Source organism: Sciurus carolinensis, chromosome 5 (genome assembly GCF_902686445.1).
Source record: "Sciurus carolinensis chromosome 5, mSciCar1.2, whole genome shotgun sequence".
Lineage (NCBI taxonomy): Eukaryota > Metazoa > Chordata > Mammalia > Rodentia > Sciuridae > Sciurus > Sciurus carolinensis.
Window position 1 is genome coordinate 65,786,025 of NC_062217.1, and position 21,745 is coordinate 65,807,769.

The 21,745-nt window shown below is 31.1% G+C and overlaps 1 protein-coding gene across 2 annotated transcripts in view; it reads right to left on the bottom strand.

Moving 5' to 3' along the window:
• Positions 1-2,859: 2,859 nt before the first annotated feature.
• Dach1 (dachshund family transcription factor 1) overlaps positions 2,860-21,745 on the bottom strand; it is a 391,202-nt gene continuing 372,316 nt past the window's right edge. For both annotated transcript variants that reach the window (XM_047553395.1, XM_047553393.1), the window contains one exon: positions 2,860-3,870. In XM_047553395.1, the coding sequence (XP_047409351.1) occupies positions 3,833-3,870 (38 nt within the window). In that variant the 3' untranslated portion in view covers positions 2,860-3,832. The remainder of the gene's footprint in view (positions 3,871-21,745) is intronic.

Genomic DNA, 21,745 nt, shown 5'->3' on the forward strand with positions numbered 1-21,745 from the left:
TATTAATGTATCAACTTAAATGAATTAATGAATCAACTTAAATGAATAAATGAGAATCAGTTCAGCTTACATATACCAGTTATACATGTCAAACAGAAGTGTTGGCACTGAGCCTGCACTTGAAGAAAACTGATAATTTTACATTGCTATTTCCAATAATATTTTGATTCTATTAAAATCTTTAGTTCTATGTTTTAAAACTGCAATCAATGTAATTTGTATTAGTGAGATACTCTCCTCCAGTAGTAAATGGCTTTGGTGCAGATTTTAAATTTGCTAGTTCCAATGAAAATACATGGGGATAAACCTAAATTATCAACTGCATTCTACTAACATCATGAGGTTTTATGATATTCAAACACAAGTCTTAAATGACATGAGCACATAATGACAGAAGACAAAAATGTGTTTATAATGGTTACATAAACATTTTAGGTTTTTATTAGGGAAAAATCATAATTTGTTCATATACTATTTCAGGAATTCATTGAAATAATTCATTTAGACAGAAAAAATCCATTTTCCATTCTTTTGAGAATGTTTAGAATATTCACAAAGATAGCAACCCAATATTTCTTCAAATGCGGCACTTTAGATTGATTAAAATGTTTGTATATTATTAAAGGATATTGTAATTTCAAAGTCATTATAGGCATTTTTGCATTGATAGAACTGAAAGCAAAACACTGAGTTAGAGTTACAAATCCACACTCTTATAGATATGGGAATAATATATTTTGTTCCATCAACATGTCTACTTTACATTATTCAGCACAAAGCTTTGTGAAATAAGAATCATGGGAATATAAGAATATAAAGGAAAAAGGTACAAATAACAGCTTCATAAACTGAGAAATGTACATAAATAAATCATGTATATGTGGGCAGTTTGCTTAGCTGGCAAGAAACAAAATATGGAAAATCTGCTTGTTAAACAATAACTACAGAGTGTGCTTTTATGATGTTTTTCACCACAGTAATTCATATTAGAGATAGAAGCAGTTGCATGTTAAATAAAATCATTGAGCATTGTTCCCTTTGAATTGCAAAGAGCTGACTTATGTTGTTTTTAGATGCCTCCCATTAGAAAGTAAATATTCCTTCAATGCTATGCATTTCACAAAAATGTAATAAAGACAAACTGTAAATAAAGTCACAAGGAGATTTCAGACATTTTTATTAGGAGATTGTTGAAAAGAAAAAGAAAATTAAATACAATAACAGTAAACGTGGTTCTCACATTGAAACCAGGCTCAAATAACTAGGCTACCATAGAAAAATTTCCAATTCTTGCATTATGATGTAAAAACAGATTTTTGTACAGGTTTTGTACAACAAAATTCGTAATAACCTTTTATCATTTTTAGAAAACTTTAAATATATAGATAAAAATAGACAATTTTCATAGGTCCTACATGAAGATGAGTATGTTCTGTTCCAAGGGCTTGCATAGAGCGCAAATGTGGTTATAATATAGAACAACTAGACATTAATATTTGTAAGATTACAAAAGCATGGAAACAATAAAATGGGCACAATTTTACTGGTTTATGCCAAAACACAAATTTCTAAACCAACCTGTTTAACTAAAAAAGGGGGAAAATTAAGTTACAGACTTACAATAACATTTCATGAATTGTAATATTTACATGTTAGTAAGAGTCTCTCTTAACATATAGCTGATAGCTTTTTCTTTAATCCTTACTAGAATTGCCTTTTATTTTGAAACAAACACTAAAGCATTCTCAAAGGTCTTGAAAGTATGTATATTAAAACTTTTCAAGCCCACTTAACAAATGACTCTATGCCAGGAGCAGAGCAATGACTGATTCTACTACATAGGTAAGTTGTAGGCTTTTTAAAAAATCTTTCAAAAAATGTATGATTCAAAAGCTTGCCACAAGTTTCTCTGATTTCAAATGTTATAATCCTTTTAAAACTGCATATAGGGAAAAACAAAAAAAAATACATACAACTAGGAATAGAATCTCTTGTGCTCAAACAACAAAAGATGGTTATGGAAGAACTATGCTTAGAAAACCAAGTTTCTATAAAGCATTTACTAACAATATTTTAAATAAAAATATTGCTCCCTTTTTAAGCAAGCTAAAATAGGAACTGTACATATAACCTTTTTATTGTATTAAAAAATGGACTTAGCTGGTAAATAGCGAGTTACATAAAAGAATTATGTTCCAGCATTACAAGGAAGACCTAAAAAGTATAGAAGCTTAGTGCCAGAGTATCTATAATGTTAATTTTTTCTTAACCAAATGATTATTACCCAATTGAACTATCTTTAAACATTTTATGCTACTTTTTTTAGTCACTTAAAATTTTGCTGTTTTATGGTAATAAATAATGTTATAATCATAAAAATTTTAAGATGACAGAAAAATCATAAAATGTACAGTGAGTGTACTAATTTATATCAGTTTTTAAAGGTGTGACTCCAGATATATAAAAACAAAGAAAAGGTAACTTCAGGATGTAATAAGCACTGTTTGCAGCTTTACTTCCAGTTATCTGCACAAAAGTGAAAACACATACTGTAACTTTCAAAAAGACAGTGAAAATAACAAGTAGCCACCCTTCCCTCTGTCCAGGGTGGGAAGCACAACACATTTTAACTTTATCACTCAGGGTTACATGGTATTGGACTGGTACATCAAGGGTTTGTTAGGTTTTGTTTTTCAGCAACATTAACATAATATGGCATAAACATATAAAAATATTTCTGGTGTTTTGATTTTACTGTTCAGCCACAAATCCATTCTCAGTAGTGCAGTTTGGGGCACTAATAAGGGATCAATATACAAATAAAAGTGGCTGACACAGAGTTCTGATGTCACCAGATGCTCATTCATTAATACTGTGACTCCAGACAAATATTTACATGCCTGCATGCGTTAAAACCAGAAAGACATCTTTCTGACCAACAGGGTGACAAAACATATTTTCTAAATTTTTCATTTTCCTAAGTTCTAGTATACTACTGCATACATAATACCTTCCTGTGTGTTTTATGTTTATATACTGTACATGTGACCAACAGTTTGAATAAGAAGCAACATTATTATTTCTGATTCTATATACTACTACCAGTTTGGAATCAAAACATGTTACATTTATTTATATATATATATGTATATATATATATATATTTATTTTTAAGAAAAAGAGACCTTCAGTGAAACCTTTTGGCTTGTATTTAATGCTTCTTTTCAGATATGCAAAATGTTATTCATTGGGTTGTTGTCAGCATCCATTTGTTGGTCTTTTGGAAAGTATGTGGAAAAAATCTTCAGGAGAAAACCCACAATTAGAGATGTAACAGAATATTACCTTTTTCCCCAGAATCCTCTAGGCCCCTTACAAGTTCATTTCCATATGTTCTTGCTGGTTTGGGGGGTACGTAATTCTGTAAGTCTGGGTGACCACTGCTATAGGAGTCTGTTGATGTGCTCAGATACAGAATTATCAGAAGAGGAAAAATGGTTCATTCTATTAAAAAAAAAAAAAAGGCTAGGTCTTATTCAGACCTGCCTTTAACTCTTGTATACAAGTGTCCAGCAGCAAAGTTGCAGTTATTCACTGTAAGAAGATTGATACTTGTACATTTACAAACATTCTCAAGTCTCTGGTATGAACCACAGGTGAAAATCAATGGAGAAAACTGGGTTTTGTAGAACACTTAAATGTTTAAAGAACATTAATACACAAAATTGAGGAAGTTCCCTTAAAAGGACTTTATTTTTTCTGAACTTTCCAAAGACGAATGTTTGACTGCAAAGTTCTTTACTATAACAAGGAATTCTTCAACAGGAAAGATTCAGTACATGACAGTAGTTTTCAAATACAGTCTTCCATCTAAAAATAAATAATAAAAACAATTAATGACATAGCATTTAGGGAACAAATGTGGATATGAGAACTATATAGCCTGATATAAAATTTGGAGTTTTTATTTTACCTTCACTTACCTTAGGAAGAGTTTTCATATATTCTCAAAGTTAATTTAATAATTACATGAAGTTTATATGATCAAGAAGCATTTTTACTTCTCATAAATATATATTTGCTTTTTTGATATCAATTCCAGAACACTCGGAAACTAGATAAGAGGATGTGTGTGTGTTTTACTGATATGCAAAGTTAGTTTATTTCTCCTGAATGATAATTACTTCCTCCAAGCTTGCAGAACCAAATTTTCTCTGAATGCACTCAGGTGTGTCTGCATCAGGAAAGACTGAGCCCCCTCTTGCTCTTTAGAAGTGTTGTTAAATATGCCATGTAATGTAACTATTGTGCACATTTGTTGCTATTTATATGAAAGCCACCAAGGTTATTTCATTACTGTCAATGAACTATAACCTTTTCCCTTGAAGTGAGATTAACACAACAATTAAATCTTGAAGTGTAAATATATATTATTCAACTTTTACCAATGACAAAACACATTTTGGTGAGAAATAAGAAGAGATCAAATCTTGGACACATTGAATAATGTATTTGAATGAAGCAGAAGTAAGAAACAGGAAAATAAAACCCAAGGAAAATCAGAACAAAGCATAAGACTATTCCTCAAACAAAATACCCTCTAAACTGTCCACTTTGTGTTTGGTCTAAAGTTTGGATATATTTGTGTAAGATATGTCTGAATTTCAATTTTAAAACCTGAAGTAGAGGGTAAAAGGATCAGAAAAGCAAAGTTTTCCAAATGCAGAAAATGTTTACTACCATATGAATATTTGCAAACTTTCTTTTTTTGTTTTTTTTTTTTTTTTTGCGGTGCTGGGGATCGAACCCAGGGCCTTGTGCTTGCAAGGCAAGCACTCTACCAACTGAGCTATCTCCCCAGCCCAAAATTTCTTATAGTTTCAAGGAAACGGAAATAACCGAACAGTAGTTTTAAGAACTAGAAAAGTTAATCTAAATAAGGAAATAGAAATAACCTAACAGTAGTTTCAAGAAATAGAAAAGATAAATATTTACAAATCCTTAACATTAAACTGATGAAGTGTTTTTATCTTATTTACAGTAGATATAGTAATTAATATGAACTTATAACCACCAATGATAAATCATTTTCTCCTTAATAGAAATACTGATGGGCCGCAATTCTGTATTCCTCACTCATGTTTTTTCCTAGCCTAATTTGCAATGTTGAAATGTTCCTCCAAGATGAAATGGAACTCACTCTGTTTTGGTCATTGATATTATCACAAACACATTCAGTAAATATGTGTTAAAAGAATAAATGAGAGTTTTTGTGTAATTTACATAAAATACATAAATATACCCGCCCAAATATATTGATGGATATTTATTTATTTATTTATATGCCATGTTAAGAATTGAACCCAATGCCCCACACATGCTAGACAAGCCCTCTACCACTGAGCCACAACCCCAGTCCCATACCCACCCAAATATGTATTATATAATTTATTATATTGTTAACATCCACATTTTACTGGTTTTACTGGTTTTTCAATAGGGGCAGGAATGTGTATGAGATTAGTATCCAGTTAACTACTTTCTAATAAATTGTGTTAAATATTAGTTGCCTCTCTAAAATTAATCTAGTCCAAATTTAAGAAAAATGGTAACAAATATCTTCAGCTCTCCATTCAGCAATCTTATATCAGGGTTCTTAATAATTCAAACATATAATCACAATGAATATCTGTTCATTCAAAATAGTATATGATTTTGGATATAAGATATAATCCAATATTTACCAATGAAAATATACTGTTCATGCAACTGCACTCTTAAGTTTGAACAATGACTTAGGAGATACACAAATTGTGCTGAATAACCTGCTTAGATATGTGGCCTAAAAATATTTATCTCCTCAGGCCCCCAACTATATTCTCTCCTTGATGCTAAATATTAATATAATTTAGCAGTAGACATTGTGATGTTAAAATAGCAATTTTACAAAGCAAGCATTGATCAATATTAATATCAAAGTCATATAATTTTGATGAAAATTTCTAAGTGTGGATATGTTAGTACTACACTTACATGCTGTGAAATATTCAGGATTTTTCCATGGAATATGAACTCATTTATTCTGTTTGCTTATTCTGTTCATGGTACAAAGCTATGCATTTGTCACATTATGTAAGCATCTTAACATATAATAATTTATAGTTTGTTTAGTAGGAGTTTCAACTTCTGATTCTGTAAATAATCCAATAAACTTTATAATATATAAATAAACTAAAACTATAGTCTTTCATAGACTTACTAACACCTGATTAAATTGGTCTTTTTAAAAGTAATTTTGATTCTAATGATATCTGCTAAATAGAACATAATTTTAAAACAATATAATAATAGATATTATAGAAGTAACTAAAAAAGTGGAGTGCTGATAATTTTACCAGAACTTTCTAATTCTAGCTCCTTTCAATTGTCTTATTTCCCCTTGAATTCAGTTATATGGAGAATATCATCCCCATCTGACTTTTGAAAAATACACAATTTTCTAATGACTGGACAGAGGCAAAATAAAACTTCTCAACTTCTCCCAAATTCAGATTCCATTATTGAGGTCTTTCATCAATTATTTGTTCAAAATAATAATTTGCTCAAAATTAATGTTTTGGTGTTATGAATCTCCCAAACCTCTGAATATTGAAGAAAAATTAAAGTATTGAAAACTAGTTTTCTAATCTTTTGTGCCATCTACAGTGTATAAGTGGAAAGAATTCAGGGACAAAGAGAGGATACTTAGAAATAATTCAATCAGTGTGAAAAATTATTTAAAATATCCATATTCACATGAGCAGACAAGTTCTACACCATGGCTTACAAGATGGCACATAAATTGACATGGGTTTTCCCCTCTTATTTTCATCTTTTACCATTTTCTCTTCTTCAGTGACCCTGGCTCTTCTCTCCATTCTATAGCCCACCAAGCTCCATACTATGTTGGAATATTGAGCCTCTTTTGTCTTCTGAAAGTCTGGAAAATAGGTACTCTTTCCTCTAAACTTACACTTCTGCTCCATCCTATTGACCTCCTTTAGAACTTTGCTATTTATTTTCCAATACAATATACTCTAACAACTTGAACCTGCTACATAGTCAGATTCATAAAAGCAGCAGCCATATCTCTTTTTTTGCCAATATTAGAATGAGCATGTGTTAGAATGATGCTTGCCTTAAAAGTTTTAATGTAGCTTTAAATTTTAAACTTTTGAAGAGAAAAATTAATATACCTATATGATAAAAACTAATTAGCATGCTACACATTTTAAGGTTCATGTAAAATAAAACTCCATTGATTTTAAAAACATAATAATTATTTTGTTATGGCATTTGCTAGTAAATGGATGGAACTGGCAACTATCATGCTAAGTGAAATAAGTCAATTCCAAAAAACCAAAAGCTAAATATTCTCTCTGATATGTGAATGCTAACACACAATATAGGGGTTGGGGGAACAGCCAATGTCTAATCACTGGATTAGACAAAGGGGAATGAAGGCAAGGGAAAGGGGATGGGATTAGGAAAGAGAAGGAAGCAGACATAAATTTCCCATTTTCATATATGAATTCATGACCAGTAAGACTTCACATTATGTACAACCATAAGAATGGGACCCTAATTAGGATAAGTTATATTCCATATATGCATAATATGTCAAATATACTCTACTGTCATGTATATCTAAAAAGAACTAATAAAGAAAAATAAAAATAAAAACATAACAATTATTTTGTAAGCTTCTTTACTATGGCTCATATATGAAATAAAAATTATATACATTATAGTTGTAGGCTCAGAATCTGACCTACTATGATTCCACTTTTAACAAGTTTTCTTTGAAATTTAAGATTAATATTCTTAACAAATGGACATATGCATCAAGCATTAAAGATGTCAGCTGTGAAATGAATTCCCACCTGCTACAATTAAGGCCTTTCTATGACTAAACATTAAATATCAGATCCTATGCCTTAGAGTTAACTAAAGCCAGAAAGATATCAGGCATAGATAGACTCCAGAACCTACCTTTAAAAAAAATTCTACTTAAAACTTTCATTATTTATTGAAATTTACTTCTGGATAATTAAAAGTCTGTTGGAATAAAAATTTTTAACTAGTTTTATATTATTTCAGAGAAGATTTTGGCCCCATAGGTCATAGTAAATATCCACATATGGACATACCCAGAGAGCTTACAACAGACCTCTGACTTACGGGGTTATAGTTCTAATTCATGCTTCTGATAACAAACTACCTGAATAAAAGCTGAACGACGAGAGTGCTAGGAAGGTAAAATGGGTTATAAATCAAACTATGCCATGCTTTGTATGCTATAAAATCACGGTTCCAATATTCTCTTCTCTCTTGACTCTTTCAACAGCAAAAACAGCCATGGACCCATAGAGAAGGCCCAGTGAAAACAAGTTGCAGAACTGAGATTGGAATCCCTAGTGTTTCCATAACTGAGGTCTCATATTTCAGAGGTGTGCCCTTTGATTTTTGGAAACTCAGAGGGCTTATTCATACATTTTGTTTTAAGAGTTGCCCATTGTGAATCATACTTAACTCCTAAATAGATCGTCTCATACCTGCCCACTCTCCTCCCACTTCCTACATTGTCTTGATGTATTTTTTCATGTGTTGGCCACAGAAAAATATTTTTCCTATTTCCTGTTGATGCTGAGTTGGACTTTCCAAATAACAGCTTTACTTTAATATCCAGTAAGTTGATGATAATGGCACTAATGATTAATATCAGTACAGCTACTATTTTCTGAGCACTATTGAGTTCAAAGCCCTTCACATTTTAACTCTAAAATCCCCAAAAAGCTGAACAAAGTAGGTATTCTTTGTGTTTTTTTACAGAAACAACTGAATAAGGCACATTTTCACAGAGCAACAAAATGGAAGTACAGGGATTTACTATTTGTGTGAAAACAATTTTTATGTTTGTTCCATTATATCGTTTTTCCTCTACTAAGTAACCGGAGAAAATAGAGTTATCTTTGACTTGCAGTCACTACATTGCCTATCTGTTTCTTGCTGTGCTTCCAGGGTCAGAGGCTTCCTTTTAGTCTCCCCTGCCTCAGCTGACAGCTCAAAATAAGAACCAGAATTCTTACAGCCTGGTTTCAGAAAAAGCACCTTACTTTGACACAATTATTATTTTCTTTTGTATGGGATGTTGATATGATGGGAAAATTGTCAAGCTAAACTTTGTGCATGGGAATACTTAATTAAAAAATCTGTTCTAATTAAAAGCAGTTGGGAGTAGGGGTTGAGTGAAACTATTTAAATTACAAATTCCTAATAGTCTCAAAGTTCATTGTGATTTGATGCTTATAGCTATAATTTAGCATATAAGAAAGTATCTAAATCACTGATAGCTTATCACAGGTATGAATCTTATTGTTATTATGCAGATATATAACCACAGATAAGGAACTGAAGGAAAAAAATCTTAAATCTTCTGTAAAACTGAATCTCAGGTTCTAATATTAAAGTTGAAATCATCAAATCAGACCCAGTAAGTATATATAATCTTTGTTATTTATTTGCTGTTGCTGGGGAAGGAGAAATGAGAACTAGAAGTTTTGCGTTCACTTAATGAATTTAATGTTTTGCTTTAATGTTTTATCAGGTATTATATGTAGTTATTGATAATGTCATATGCATATAGACAGATAAAGAATTTATCACTTTTCCATAGGTAATAATTAGAATATTGAATAAATCATGTATTTTAAATGAAGTTTTTTTGATAACCAATCACATTATATAATAAGATTCTACATTTGAAGATAACCTGAAAGTTGGAACAGTTTTAAATTGCTTTGTTGGGTGACAACAAAATCCAATTAATCACTGTGTGAAAATCCTGTCATTAAGAAGGGATTATTCTAGTAAAAAGTATCTCAAAATATACATAGATATATATTTTAATTTTCAATAGAACATTCTCACAAACATCTATAAAGAGCTAGTACAAGTCTTTTGCACAAAGGGCTCAATACATTATGTTTCCTGCTAGAAAGTAATCTTATTAAAAATGGCATATATTTGTTCAAAAATTATATACAGAACACCTGAAATTTAATGGAAGTTTCTGCTTTCACAAAACAGAAGTACAGGTACATGCCTTGCTACTCTAGAACTGAGGAAAATATTAGCACAGCAGGAAGCAAACATATAAGATCAGTTATCTCGAAAGTTTAATATTTACTTAAAGAATATGAGGTTAATATAAAATATGGTAGCCCTGCACTTCTTTCAACATAATGTCTTAATCATGTGAAGAAAAGGAAATCAAAACAAATGATGAAAACAAATGTTAATGATTCATGTGGTATTTGATAAGACAACGAAAGGAAGTCAAAATAAAAGCAAACAAACAGGAACAGATGGGAAGGATCTTTGTCAAGTCATAACCCCTCTTCTAAAACCCCCAAAGGAAGAAGTTAATTAAAGAAAATATTGTTTCTTGCCTTTTTTTTAATTTTATATTTAGAGTAAGAACATTCTGCTACTGCTAAAGCAAAGAAGCAGAGACACAAAGTCTACATTGAACATGAGAAATATTTTAAGAGAGATTGATGTTCAACACAAACCCATTTATAAGAGGATATTGAGTAAACATCATTTCTTCTCATGAAATGCAGATAATAAAGTTCAAGTCACTGCCAGATGCCAGAATACTAATATGTTCAAGGTTATGTTAAAATATAATTAAAAAGTAAAAATTGAAAAAGTAGCAATGTATTTTGATTTTTTTTTTTTTAATTCAAGGTTATAGCTGGGAAACCTGAAGTCTACAGAGTTGGCTCGAAGTGACAAAGGACTAGATCCTTTTTGTATGCTTTATCCATAAGCACCTGATGCTGTTCTAGAGAATGGGCATAGACTGTGTGTAGTAAAGAACTTTATGTCTGTATCATCCTAATATAATGGTATGAGAAGTAGATAATAGATTACCTAACAGATCAATGTGGCATATTTCATTTGAAAGAAGAGTAGATAATATCATGTAGTATGAAGCAGAGTATTTTTTTTCTTTATTTTTAGTTTATTTTTTTTTTCTTTATTTTTAGTTTTATTTTTAGTTTATGCTAAGGATTGAATCTGGGGACCTGCAATGTTTGTTTACTGTTTCTCTGTCCAATAGAAAACAGACAATTCTCTATTTAATGTCAAGAAGGCTCTTCTGATACACTCTACCACTGAGCTACAGCCCCACTCCCTGGAGTAAAGATCTTGACTGTGGCTACAATGAAGACAAGAAAGTTGCCATTGGAAACAATTTTTAGATATATTTTTAGTTCTCTTCCAAGAAGGAATTACATGACAGAATACAGTCTAGGTTAAACCATCCTAAGAAGAGATCTTCTAAAGCTATGATACACAAGTTGACCCAAGGAAATTACCTTTTTAGACAATAATGATGAAAGTAAAACCCTCCTTTCTCTAATGGAACTTACCAAACTCCAGGTAAGCACAGTTGCAAGGAAAAATTCTAACACTGATGATTTGAAAATTTGAAGTAAGTGGAACTAAACTGTGGGAATTATGAACCTAGACACCATCCTCACTCGGAAACATTCTTCCTAATTGGGAAACTAAACAGACAAACCAGCAATGAAAACTGAACAGAGGAATGTGTAAGGAAGGCATTTCAAGATCTTCAAATGGAAATAGTTAATCTCACTAGTATGGAGTTACTTAGTCAACTCCAGCCCTAAGAAATACTTTTCCCAATGGTCAGTTTAGCTTACAACAACACGGTTCCTCTTAGAAGTACATTCATATGAGATTCTTTAAAAAGAGGCCCTTTGCCTGAATTTTAAGCTCAGCTATCTTGGTGCTCTCTGTGGGCAAAGAGGAAATTACTTCCAAAAGGAAGATAATCCTACTTCACTGGGTATTAAAGATATATTACTCAGTACAGAAGAACCTTCCCACTTGGGATGAAAATCTGGACCCTTAGTTCTGTGTACTCATATGTATTCAACAACTAAATGTTCATAAAAATCACATCACCATGACCATACCAAGCACAATTGGTAACAATAATGATCATCATCAATCTATTTGTCTATGCAACATGGAACAGGGAATTCTATGTTTAACTTTAAGAAAGCCCTTCTGACAAAATGTTTTAATTGAAGTATTGGTCTTAATTTATGAAGACAGGATACAACCATATATTATAGCAATATAAACATATATTGCTAAATCCTGAGTGTTACAACCACTTGTCGTAGTATCCGAACAGCTATTTCTTCCAAATAATCTTCACTATACTAACGAAATGCTTCATTAGAAATTGCTTAAAGTCTGGCTATAATTTCCTTTAGAGCAGATAGCACCTAGCACTTTGAATGTAGCCTGGCATCTTGGAAGTTTCAGGATATATATATATATGAAAGGAATTATCAAAATTAATATCACAAAACAAAGGAAAGGTAATGGACATTATGTGCCTTTGGATGTTAATACCCTGAAAAGAATACTACCTCAGTTGGGTAGTATACTGGCTTGGAATATATGAGCTGAGCCTAATCATGAGGAAACATTGGATACAAAATGAGAAACACTCTATTAAAAAAAGGATGGTATTCTTCAAAAATGTCTGTTTTATAAAATATAAGGCTAAGGAAATATGTAAGAGAACATTAAGACTAAAGATAAATGGCAACTAAATATATTACGTGATCCTAATTTGGATTCAGTAATGAAGGAAAACAAAGGACATTTTTCAATCAAATGACAAACTGGAATCTGGATGTCAGATCAAAGTATTGTGTCAATAAAATATTTACTGAGCTGATAAATAAATTGTTTTGTATAAGAACATCCCCTTGTAAATATTCCCTGAAAAAAACATGGTTAATTATTATAGGTAAAAGGTCTATGTATCTTACTCTCAAAGCTTCAGAAAATATCAGATCAAGAAAATGATAAAGCACATTGGGGTTAAATATTTGGAATAGATGAATCTTGGTAAAAGATAAATAACAATTTTACACTAGTCTTTAATGCTTCTATAAGTTTGGGTTTCTCTCAGTACCATTGTTAATTTTTTTAAATTTATTTTTTAAGCTGGTATGTAGAAACATAAAAATTATACCTGATAATGGTGTACCATGCAGTGTTTCAAAACATGTATGATAGTGCATAATGTTTAGATCAGTTTAAACATATGTATCTACTAAAATATTTGTTATTTCTTAATGGTTTAAAAAATTTTTTTAAAAATGCTACAGTTTTATAAAATTTCAATAAGTCAGTAACACCAGATATTTTCTAATAATAAATTGAAGTTTCACATTCTCTGCTATTCACATATAATGTTTCACTGTTTATATGGACAGTAGCTCCATAACATACACTTTCTGCTTAGCAATAAGGCTTCTGAGAAGTCTCGTTCAAGTATTAGACAGTAAGTAAATAGTTAGTGATTTTCTTAATAGATTTCTCCAGGGAAAGCAGGTTTGGATTCGTGGAACTTACTGCTCTGAGGGTGTGGACATAAACAAGATTCTGGTCTATTGGTCCATCATGTTTTAATGGTAAATTTATAATTGTAAAGTTTATGAAGTCTATTTAAGTCTATTACCTGTTAACACTTAGGACTGTATATGCTAATGCATATTCATTGCTATAGGGAAATTACCCCTCTCTTAAGTTGCATTTGAAAGAAATATCCGTTTATCTTTTAAGAGTTATCCAAAACAAAAGCAAAAGGTAGAGCACAGACTTCTTTGAAGTTTTGTTTGGTTTATATAAATAAAAAAAATTATATTACTGGTAGGTCTGCTTTGGTAAAGTATTTGTGCATGTGTATGTGTGCGTTCTAATTAAGTATTCATTAGTAAGAAGCTAGAGATCATCAGAGTGCTTAATGTACCAGCAAGTGAGAATGGAGTACTTTGGCACTTAGGTTACCTTGTCTTGATTGGAAGGTGAGACCTCCCAACAACTTCAGCAAAGTGAAACACAATGAAATCTCTCATTAATTTCTCCATTTTTCTATTTCTTTTAGAGGAAAAGAAGACTAAAAAATAGGGATGGAAGGAAATAATCATTTTGGGGCATATGTAAACCTGAGTTATGAATGTATAATTCATTATGCTTAATTAAAACAATACATAGAAGACAAAAGTGATTCCTTGTTTGAGCAAGTAAGATTCTATAAAGGAAAATAGGGATCTTTCAAATCAAGACTTTGTATCCTCTCACAACTGCAAAAGATAGGCAAAATCCTGTGAATAAATTGAATTTTCAGAATAAATGCATTTCTTATTCCTGACCAAAAAAAAAAAAAAAAAAGGAGGCAGGTAGAAGGGCAACTCTTGTCAGAACCTAGTTATTTTAAGTGTAGCAAAGAAACTTCATTTAAAAATAATAGTCTAGTTCTTTCCACTTTTTAAATTTTCTATAGCATATCTAATTTGGTAATTTTAATAAAGGCTATATTTGTTTAGGGAGATAATTGTGAATGAATAAATTTCTAAATCTCTAGAGTCTTATTTAACATATTTACACAATGCTGAAGTGCAATGCAGGTCTAGGCCTAAACTTGACAAATGATAAGCATATTTCAATGGAAGATCATTCTAAATTTTTCAATAAATAGAAATTTTAATGAAGAAAATGACACTTTTGTGGAGAATAGCTTCTCTTAACAACTTATCTAATAGAATCATCAACTATTGTTTAGACAGTATGTGGGTGAGAACAATTACATGCTGTACAAGAACTATTAAATAAGGTAGTCCTCTGTGCACTCAATTTTAAAGTCAACACATCAGGAATCAGTTCATAGATGTGAAAGTTATATTAAAGATAACATCAGAAAACAGACAAGAAAAGATGATAGAAATATCTAAAGGAAGAATATGAGAAGCAGTGGTGTTTTTGCCAAGAAATCCAGCCTAAGAGGAAGTAGAATTAATCAGGCAAATTTCACCAGCCAGGAGTGGTTTACTTTAATGACTGATATGGACATTGGATCAACCTTTAGATATGTTTTGGAGTCCCCTAAATGTTTGAACTATATTGTATTTTTTGTTCCAATTTCAATCTTACCAAGTAACTTGATTTTATTTTCTTCATAGCCCTCTGTAGTACACATTCTCTAAAATGGCTAGCGATAGCCCCTGCCTCATATATTCACATCCTTATGCAATCTCTCCCTCTAAAGTGTGGACTGTACCTCATAACAGTGACCTGCTTTCAAAGAAGAGTACAGCAAAATGATGGGGCATCACTTCCAAGATTAGGTTCTAAAAAGACTATAATCTCCACATTGCTAGCAAATACTCTCTCAATCTTTTCATTTCCTCAGTCTGATAAAGAAGACTGCCATGTAGTGAGCTTTCTTGTGGATAATCTCATGTGGCAAGAAACTGATGTTGCCTCCTGCCAATGGCCAGCAAGAATCTGAGACCTTCAGTGCAACCCTCTGAGGATGTGAAGCATGTCAAGAGCCGCACTAGGGAGTTCAGAAATGCATCCTGCCTCAGGGGAGTCTAGAGTTGACTGTAGCCCCTGCCACTATCTTATTGCAGTTCAGAGAAGACCACAAAGCAAAGGATCCTGTAACCTATTCCCAGATTGCTCACATGCACACACTGAGGTAGAGAATACTGTTAAACTATGAAGTTTTGAGGTAATTTATTTTTGCCACTAATAGTCCTTCTTTTATAAGAAAGACTAGCTGATGAATATGTTAGGTTAATATTTTAGTTCTAATGAGTTGTAGTGTGTGATATACCACAGTTTACTTTCTTCTGGAACACAGGAAATACTGTGATCTACTACTGCAGGCAATTTGAACTTGCCAAACCAAATCCACCTTGTGAATTCTCCTAGAGGCCTGCTTGCCTTTCTGAGAAATAATATGGCCAACTATATGTTTCCCAGAAGAATATTTCTTATATTAGGCAAAACCAAACAAAATAAAACTCTCTTTTGCTTATAGTAGGATACATTGCTCTAAGTCACAAAATACTTTTAAACTTTTAAAACATTTGCTTTGTCATATACAAATATATACACAAACATATTCTCCTTTAGTAAGTGGAATTACATTTACCTGTCTTATCCTAAGTTTCTTTGACTTTGTTGAAAATAAAAATAATTCCCTTAAAAGACTGATAATATTATTCCCTGATATGTGGCCATCTTCTCAGAAATAAAAGTAATAGTTGTTAATAATCTAATCCTCAGATTAAACTTGTCTCAGACTAACAAAAGATCATATCAAGGCACAATGCACTATGGATGGAAGTAATGGTTCAGGCAATCATACAGCTCCCTATTGCTGGAATTGTTACAATTTAAGGAACCACCAAAAAGGAAAAGAGAAAAAGATATACTGTATAACTGTTTATTAAAATCATCTAAAAAGATACTACTACACTGAGCAAGGATAACATATTCAACATCCCTCTGAGCTTTTGATTCAGTGGAGTGATTGACAGATAAATTTTGGTTAAATGTGGTGTCTTGCAATCTTGAAAACTGTTGTTTATCATACTGCATGTTTTCTAAGGAAACAATTTTTTGCAAATTAATCTTGAAAATATCAACAAACTGGCCACAAACAATAACAAATGTTAAGATACAAAATGCTTTCTAAAATGGAAAACAATGGCAAAAAAGATAAAATACACTATCCTCAAAATATTCAATACTAATGGAGAATTTTGCATTTTACAAATTATGTTTGTCTCTAGAAACAAAGAATTTCAGGAAACACAGGAGCACTTTAGATTTTTAACTTACGTAAATTCCAGTTTGTTCTCAGCATATATTAAATTCCATGAGACTGCCAAATTTCTTTAATACAGTCTTAAAAATAAACATAAAACTTTACAACTAAACATTTAAAGTATATTATAATAAATGTGCATATATTTAGAAATAAGATAAATGCTGATATATGTATATTACATGCCTACTATGAAATTCTGCCATGGGTCATGGTAACACAGGCCACTATTTCCATTAAAATTAATAGCTTATGGCTGTGGTTACTGCCAGTATTCCCTTATTTTCCCATCACTAGCAATTGTGACATGAATATAATTAACTTGTGTCATCATGTAGATCATTATATCATGAATTAACGTTAGATTTCAAGAAACATTATGAATTTAAGGAACTAATCTAGGCTGTGTCAAAACCACTTCATAATAAAATCTTTATTTTCCTATCACAGAAGCTCTATACTGCTCTTAGGGATAATCTAAAGTTGCACTCATGAAAACCTAAATCATTCAACCAAAAATATATATTTTTTGTCTAAAATTCTTGATATCCTATCTCCATTGCAACTGGATAGATTTCAGTTCCATTTTTTCTTAAGAAAATGTACTTTTTTTTTTTTTTTTTTTCATTCTTAGCCCTTTTTTTTTTTGCGGTACTGGGGATCGAACTCAGAGCCTTGTGCTTGCGAGGTAAGCACTCTACCAGCTGAGCTGTCTCCCCAGCCCAGAAAATGTACTTTTGAAACTACAAGAAAATTAACTTGTAAGTCTTGAATAATAAATCTCGGCCATTTTGCTATCAATATCCTTAATACATAATGGCTATGTGATGATTTCACAGCTTCATCAGGCATCTTTAACAAAAGATTCAGTTCTTGTTTGATTCTTTCCTAGTGCAAAGTTCAATTGAAAACTATGTTGCAACCCTGAACTGAACTTTGATGACTCTATTTCCAAATGCCTTATGTTTTGAAAAATCATGATGTTCCTAAAGTTTAAGATGGGTGTATGGCTAGTACTATTTTGGTATAACCTACACTTTGTTGTGATAATTCAGAACACTGTTACATAAGCCTATTTTTCTTTACTTACCAAGTCTCAGAATAATTTTTACTTTCTCTTCATCAAAATAAAAATGCATTATACTGTTCAAATGATTCCTATGCATCAAAGGGAAAAGCTTACAATGAGAGTAAATTATTGCTGCCTTTTTGTTTATGGCTCTATTCAACGTTGTTTGATTACTTGAAAGGACTGATAGTCAACATATTGCTATATGAAACAATATCATGAAAAATACATGTCTCTTAATGCAAGAGTTGAATAGACAGTTTGTCATAGAAAAAATCTGCAGAATCAACAAAGATGAAAAATAAATAAGTCAAAATATGAATTATCTAACATACTTCCATGTATTTTTATCATTTGATATTCTAATTTCATGTACATAAGCTAACACTGTAAACTTTTTGGTCTCAAGTTTTATTATTCTCACTTCCATGAACAAATTCAATACATCCTTTCTAACTGCCATAAAAGAAAAAGTCACATAATGTGTTTTCTTTTGCCATACAAAAACATTAGATCAATTCATTACATGTAAAGATAGTGTAAAATGTTATAAGGTGTATTAACTCAACCATTTGAATATATTTAGCCTCTTAATGTTACATTTGTTGCTTTTAGTGTATGGTCTTATCGTTGCGGAAGAATGGGTTGTGCAATAACTTTATAATATAAAGATTATGGTAAGAGCTTCTATGTTTTCAATGTAAGGGATTTTATCAGCTTCAATGGTGTTCAAAATTGTATATCTTATGTGGACTTCACATTCAAATTCCAACACCATTTCCATACAGGTGTTGACAATCCTATCTAAATGCATCCAATATCAGTAAACACAAACTCATTATCTACTATAGCCTGTATCTCTTTCACAGATTACCAACTTGAAATTATCAAATTACCATTTTCCATTTTCAACTTGATTTACTTCCCTGTATTTCAAATGTGCCTTCCCAATCAACTCTACATCACACCAAAACTTGAATCCTTATAACCTCGTTTCTGAATTAATAACATTCTTCATCTTTATTTTTACTCCATATGAATACTGCTTATGTAATGTGTATATTACTTAAGATTTAGTATATTGATTCAGATTTAACAAAGACAGGGGGCCCAGGTTTTTATTTTAATAAATATTATTTAATGCCATTCTCACAAGAATTCATGATTCTCAGTTCTCTTCTGTTTACCAAAGTTATATAAAATATATTGATAGCATGACTTCTCAGAAGATCCAGACATACAGATCTTAACTTGAGTCTTTACCAATTACCTAACCAGAATGAATTGTTTTGTTTTTGCTCTGACAGTACTTTGTTTGCATTTCAGAAGCATTGACTCAAAATGGTTACTTTATTAAAAGAGAAAAATAGAGCTTTTACATCTTCCTGGGAAAAAAAATCAAGATATCTAAATTTTGGATTTCTCTAGTAAGTTAACTTTAGGCTTCAGATTCATACTGTCAGTAGTGTGTAAGTGAGTTCTTATAGCTATAGAAGTGAAAATAAGTTCTACAGAAAAATTTTAAAACATGAGTACATACAATGTTTTATATAGAATAGTAGTATATAGACTCATATTTTGATTCATTAAAATTCTTCCTGTTTCATACAGTAAAATCAAATGCATAAACCCTTCATGCTTTTATATAAAGCTTCACTTGCAGTATTCTATACCTCCTACAATTATCTTAATATCTATAGCTGCATCAATAGAAATTTACTAAATACATATTTTATTAGAAATATGTTTCTTAGTATGTTAGTATATTTTGAATTATTTAGAAAAGACATCATGTCTTGTAGTTTTCTTGGCTCTAGAACTTAGGTGTACAAGTATTTGGTAAAATGAATTAACTATAGCATATAGACTTTCCAGGAATTAGTTATAATAGTTTCCCAAAATTCATTCCATAGGATATTAATTTACTTCTCTGTTGAACTTTTGTAGTGTCTAAATTGCAAAATGAGGACTTTGAAAATTCAAGAGCACATGTATGTGAAAAAAATTGATGTTCATATTTTAGAGAATCATTTTAAAAAGTCTGTTCTCCTAAACTGTTCATAAGATGATTCTCAGAGTAGTTAACTGAAAACTGCTTGGAAGTCACTTGAAGGATCATGTTCACCTATGTCTTTTTTATGTCTTTTTTCCCACTTCACACTGCAGTAAAGACTTTAGAGTGTTATACTATTTACAGGGGTTTCAAGAAGAGAGACAGATGTATAATATTTAGATGAAATGAAAATAGTAATTCTGAAGTTTTATAATAACAATGATTTTGAACTTCTGGAACTTAATTTTTGAGATATGACTACACTTTGTATTTATTATCTGACCCAAATGAAAATAGAGGTCATTAGACAGTGGGATACAAGGAAGAAAGGCAACCACAGTAGAGAATAAATTAAAACTAAAATTTAATATTAAATTCTAAAATTCATGTGGATTAATAAAAAAAATACTGAATAGCCAAGGCAATCATAAGAAAAAACAACAAAATTGGAACATTACACTACCTGATTTCAAACTACTACATAGATACAGTAATTAACACAGCACAATACTGGCAAGAAGAAAAACTTAGACACATCAACAAATGGAACAAAATAAACATACTAGAAATGAATTCATACTTGTACAAAAAACTGATTTTCAACAAAGTTTCCAAGAATGTGCAAGGGGATAGGGCAGTCTTCAATAAATCATGTTGGGGAAAACTATATTTCCACATGCCAAAGAATAAAATTTGACCCTTATTTCACATTGAATTTAAAAATCAACTTACAATGGATTAAAGATTTAAACAATAGACCAGTAATTACAAAACTAATAGGGAAAAAAAAGGGAAAAACTACATGATATTGGTATGGGTAATGACTTTTGGCAACAGAAGCAAACAGCAAAGTGAAAAAAAAAAAAAAAACTACACAAGTGGGGTTATATTAAACCAAAAATTTCTGCACTACAAGGGAAACAATAACATGCAGAAATTATGTACAAGTTAGTAGAAAATGTAAGTCATAAATCCACTAATATCAAAAATATATTAGGACATCAAGCAAGAAAAACCACCAAAACCCAATTACATAATGGGCAAGAGACCTAAATTGACATTTCTCAAAAAAAGGCATACAAGCATATTTGAAAAAATACTCAACATTTTTTATCTTTAGGAAAATACAACGTAAAATCACAGTGAGATATATCATCACACACTAGTCAGAATGGCTTTTATCAAAAAGACATAAATGTTGTTGAGGATATGTAGAAAAGGGAACCCTTGTATTCTGTTTGTGAGAATTTCAGTTAGTATAGCTGTTATGAAAAACTACACAGAGGTTCTTCAAAACTAAAAATCGAATTACTACATGATTAGGCAATCATACCCAAAAGATTTGAAATTAGTTTATCAAAGAGATATCTATATTCCCACATTCATTGCAGTATTATTCACAATAGCCAAGGTATGGAATCAACCTAAATATCTATCAGGAAATAAATGGATAAAAAAATATAGTATACACACAATGAAACACGATTCAGACTCTAATAAAAGAAGGAGATTTCACCATTTATGACTTTTGGCAATGGAAGCAAACAGCAAAGCAAAAAAAAAAAAAAAAAAAAAAAAAAAAAAAACAAGAAAACTAGACACCATGGAAAGAACTAGAGAACATCAGGCCAAGTAAGGTAAGTCAGGCATGGAAAGACAAACATTGCATGTTCTCACTTATGTGGAATGTAAAATAATTGAACTCAAGGAAGTAGAGAGCAAAATGGTGGTTATAGAGACCAGAGGATGAGGGGCATGGGGAAATGGTGTTCAAAGAGTACAAATTCTTAGGCAGGAGCCATATATGAGGTTCTTTTAGCTCTATAACACACACTGGTGAAAATAT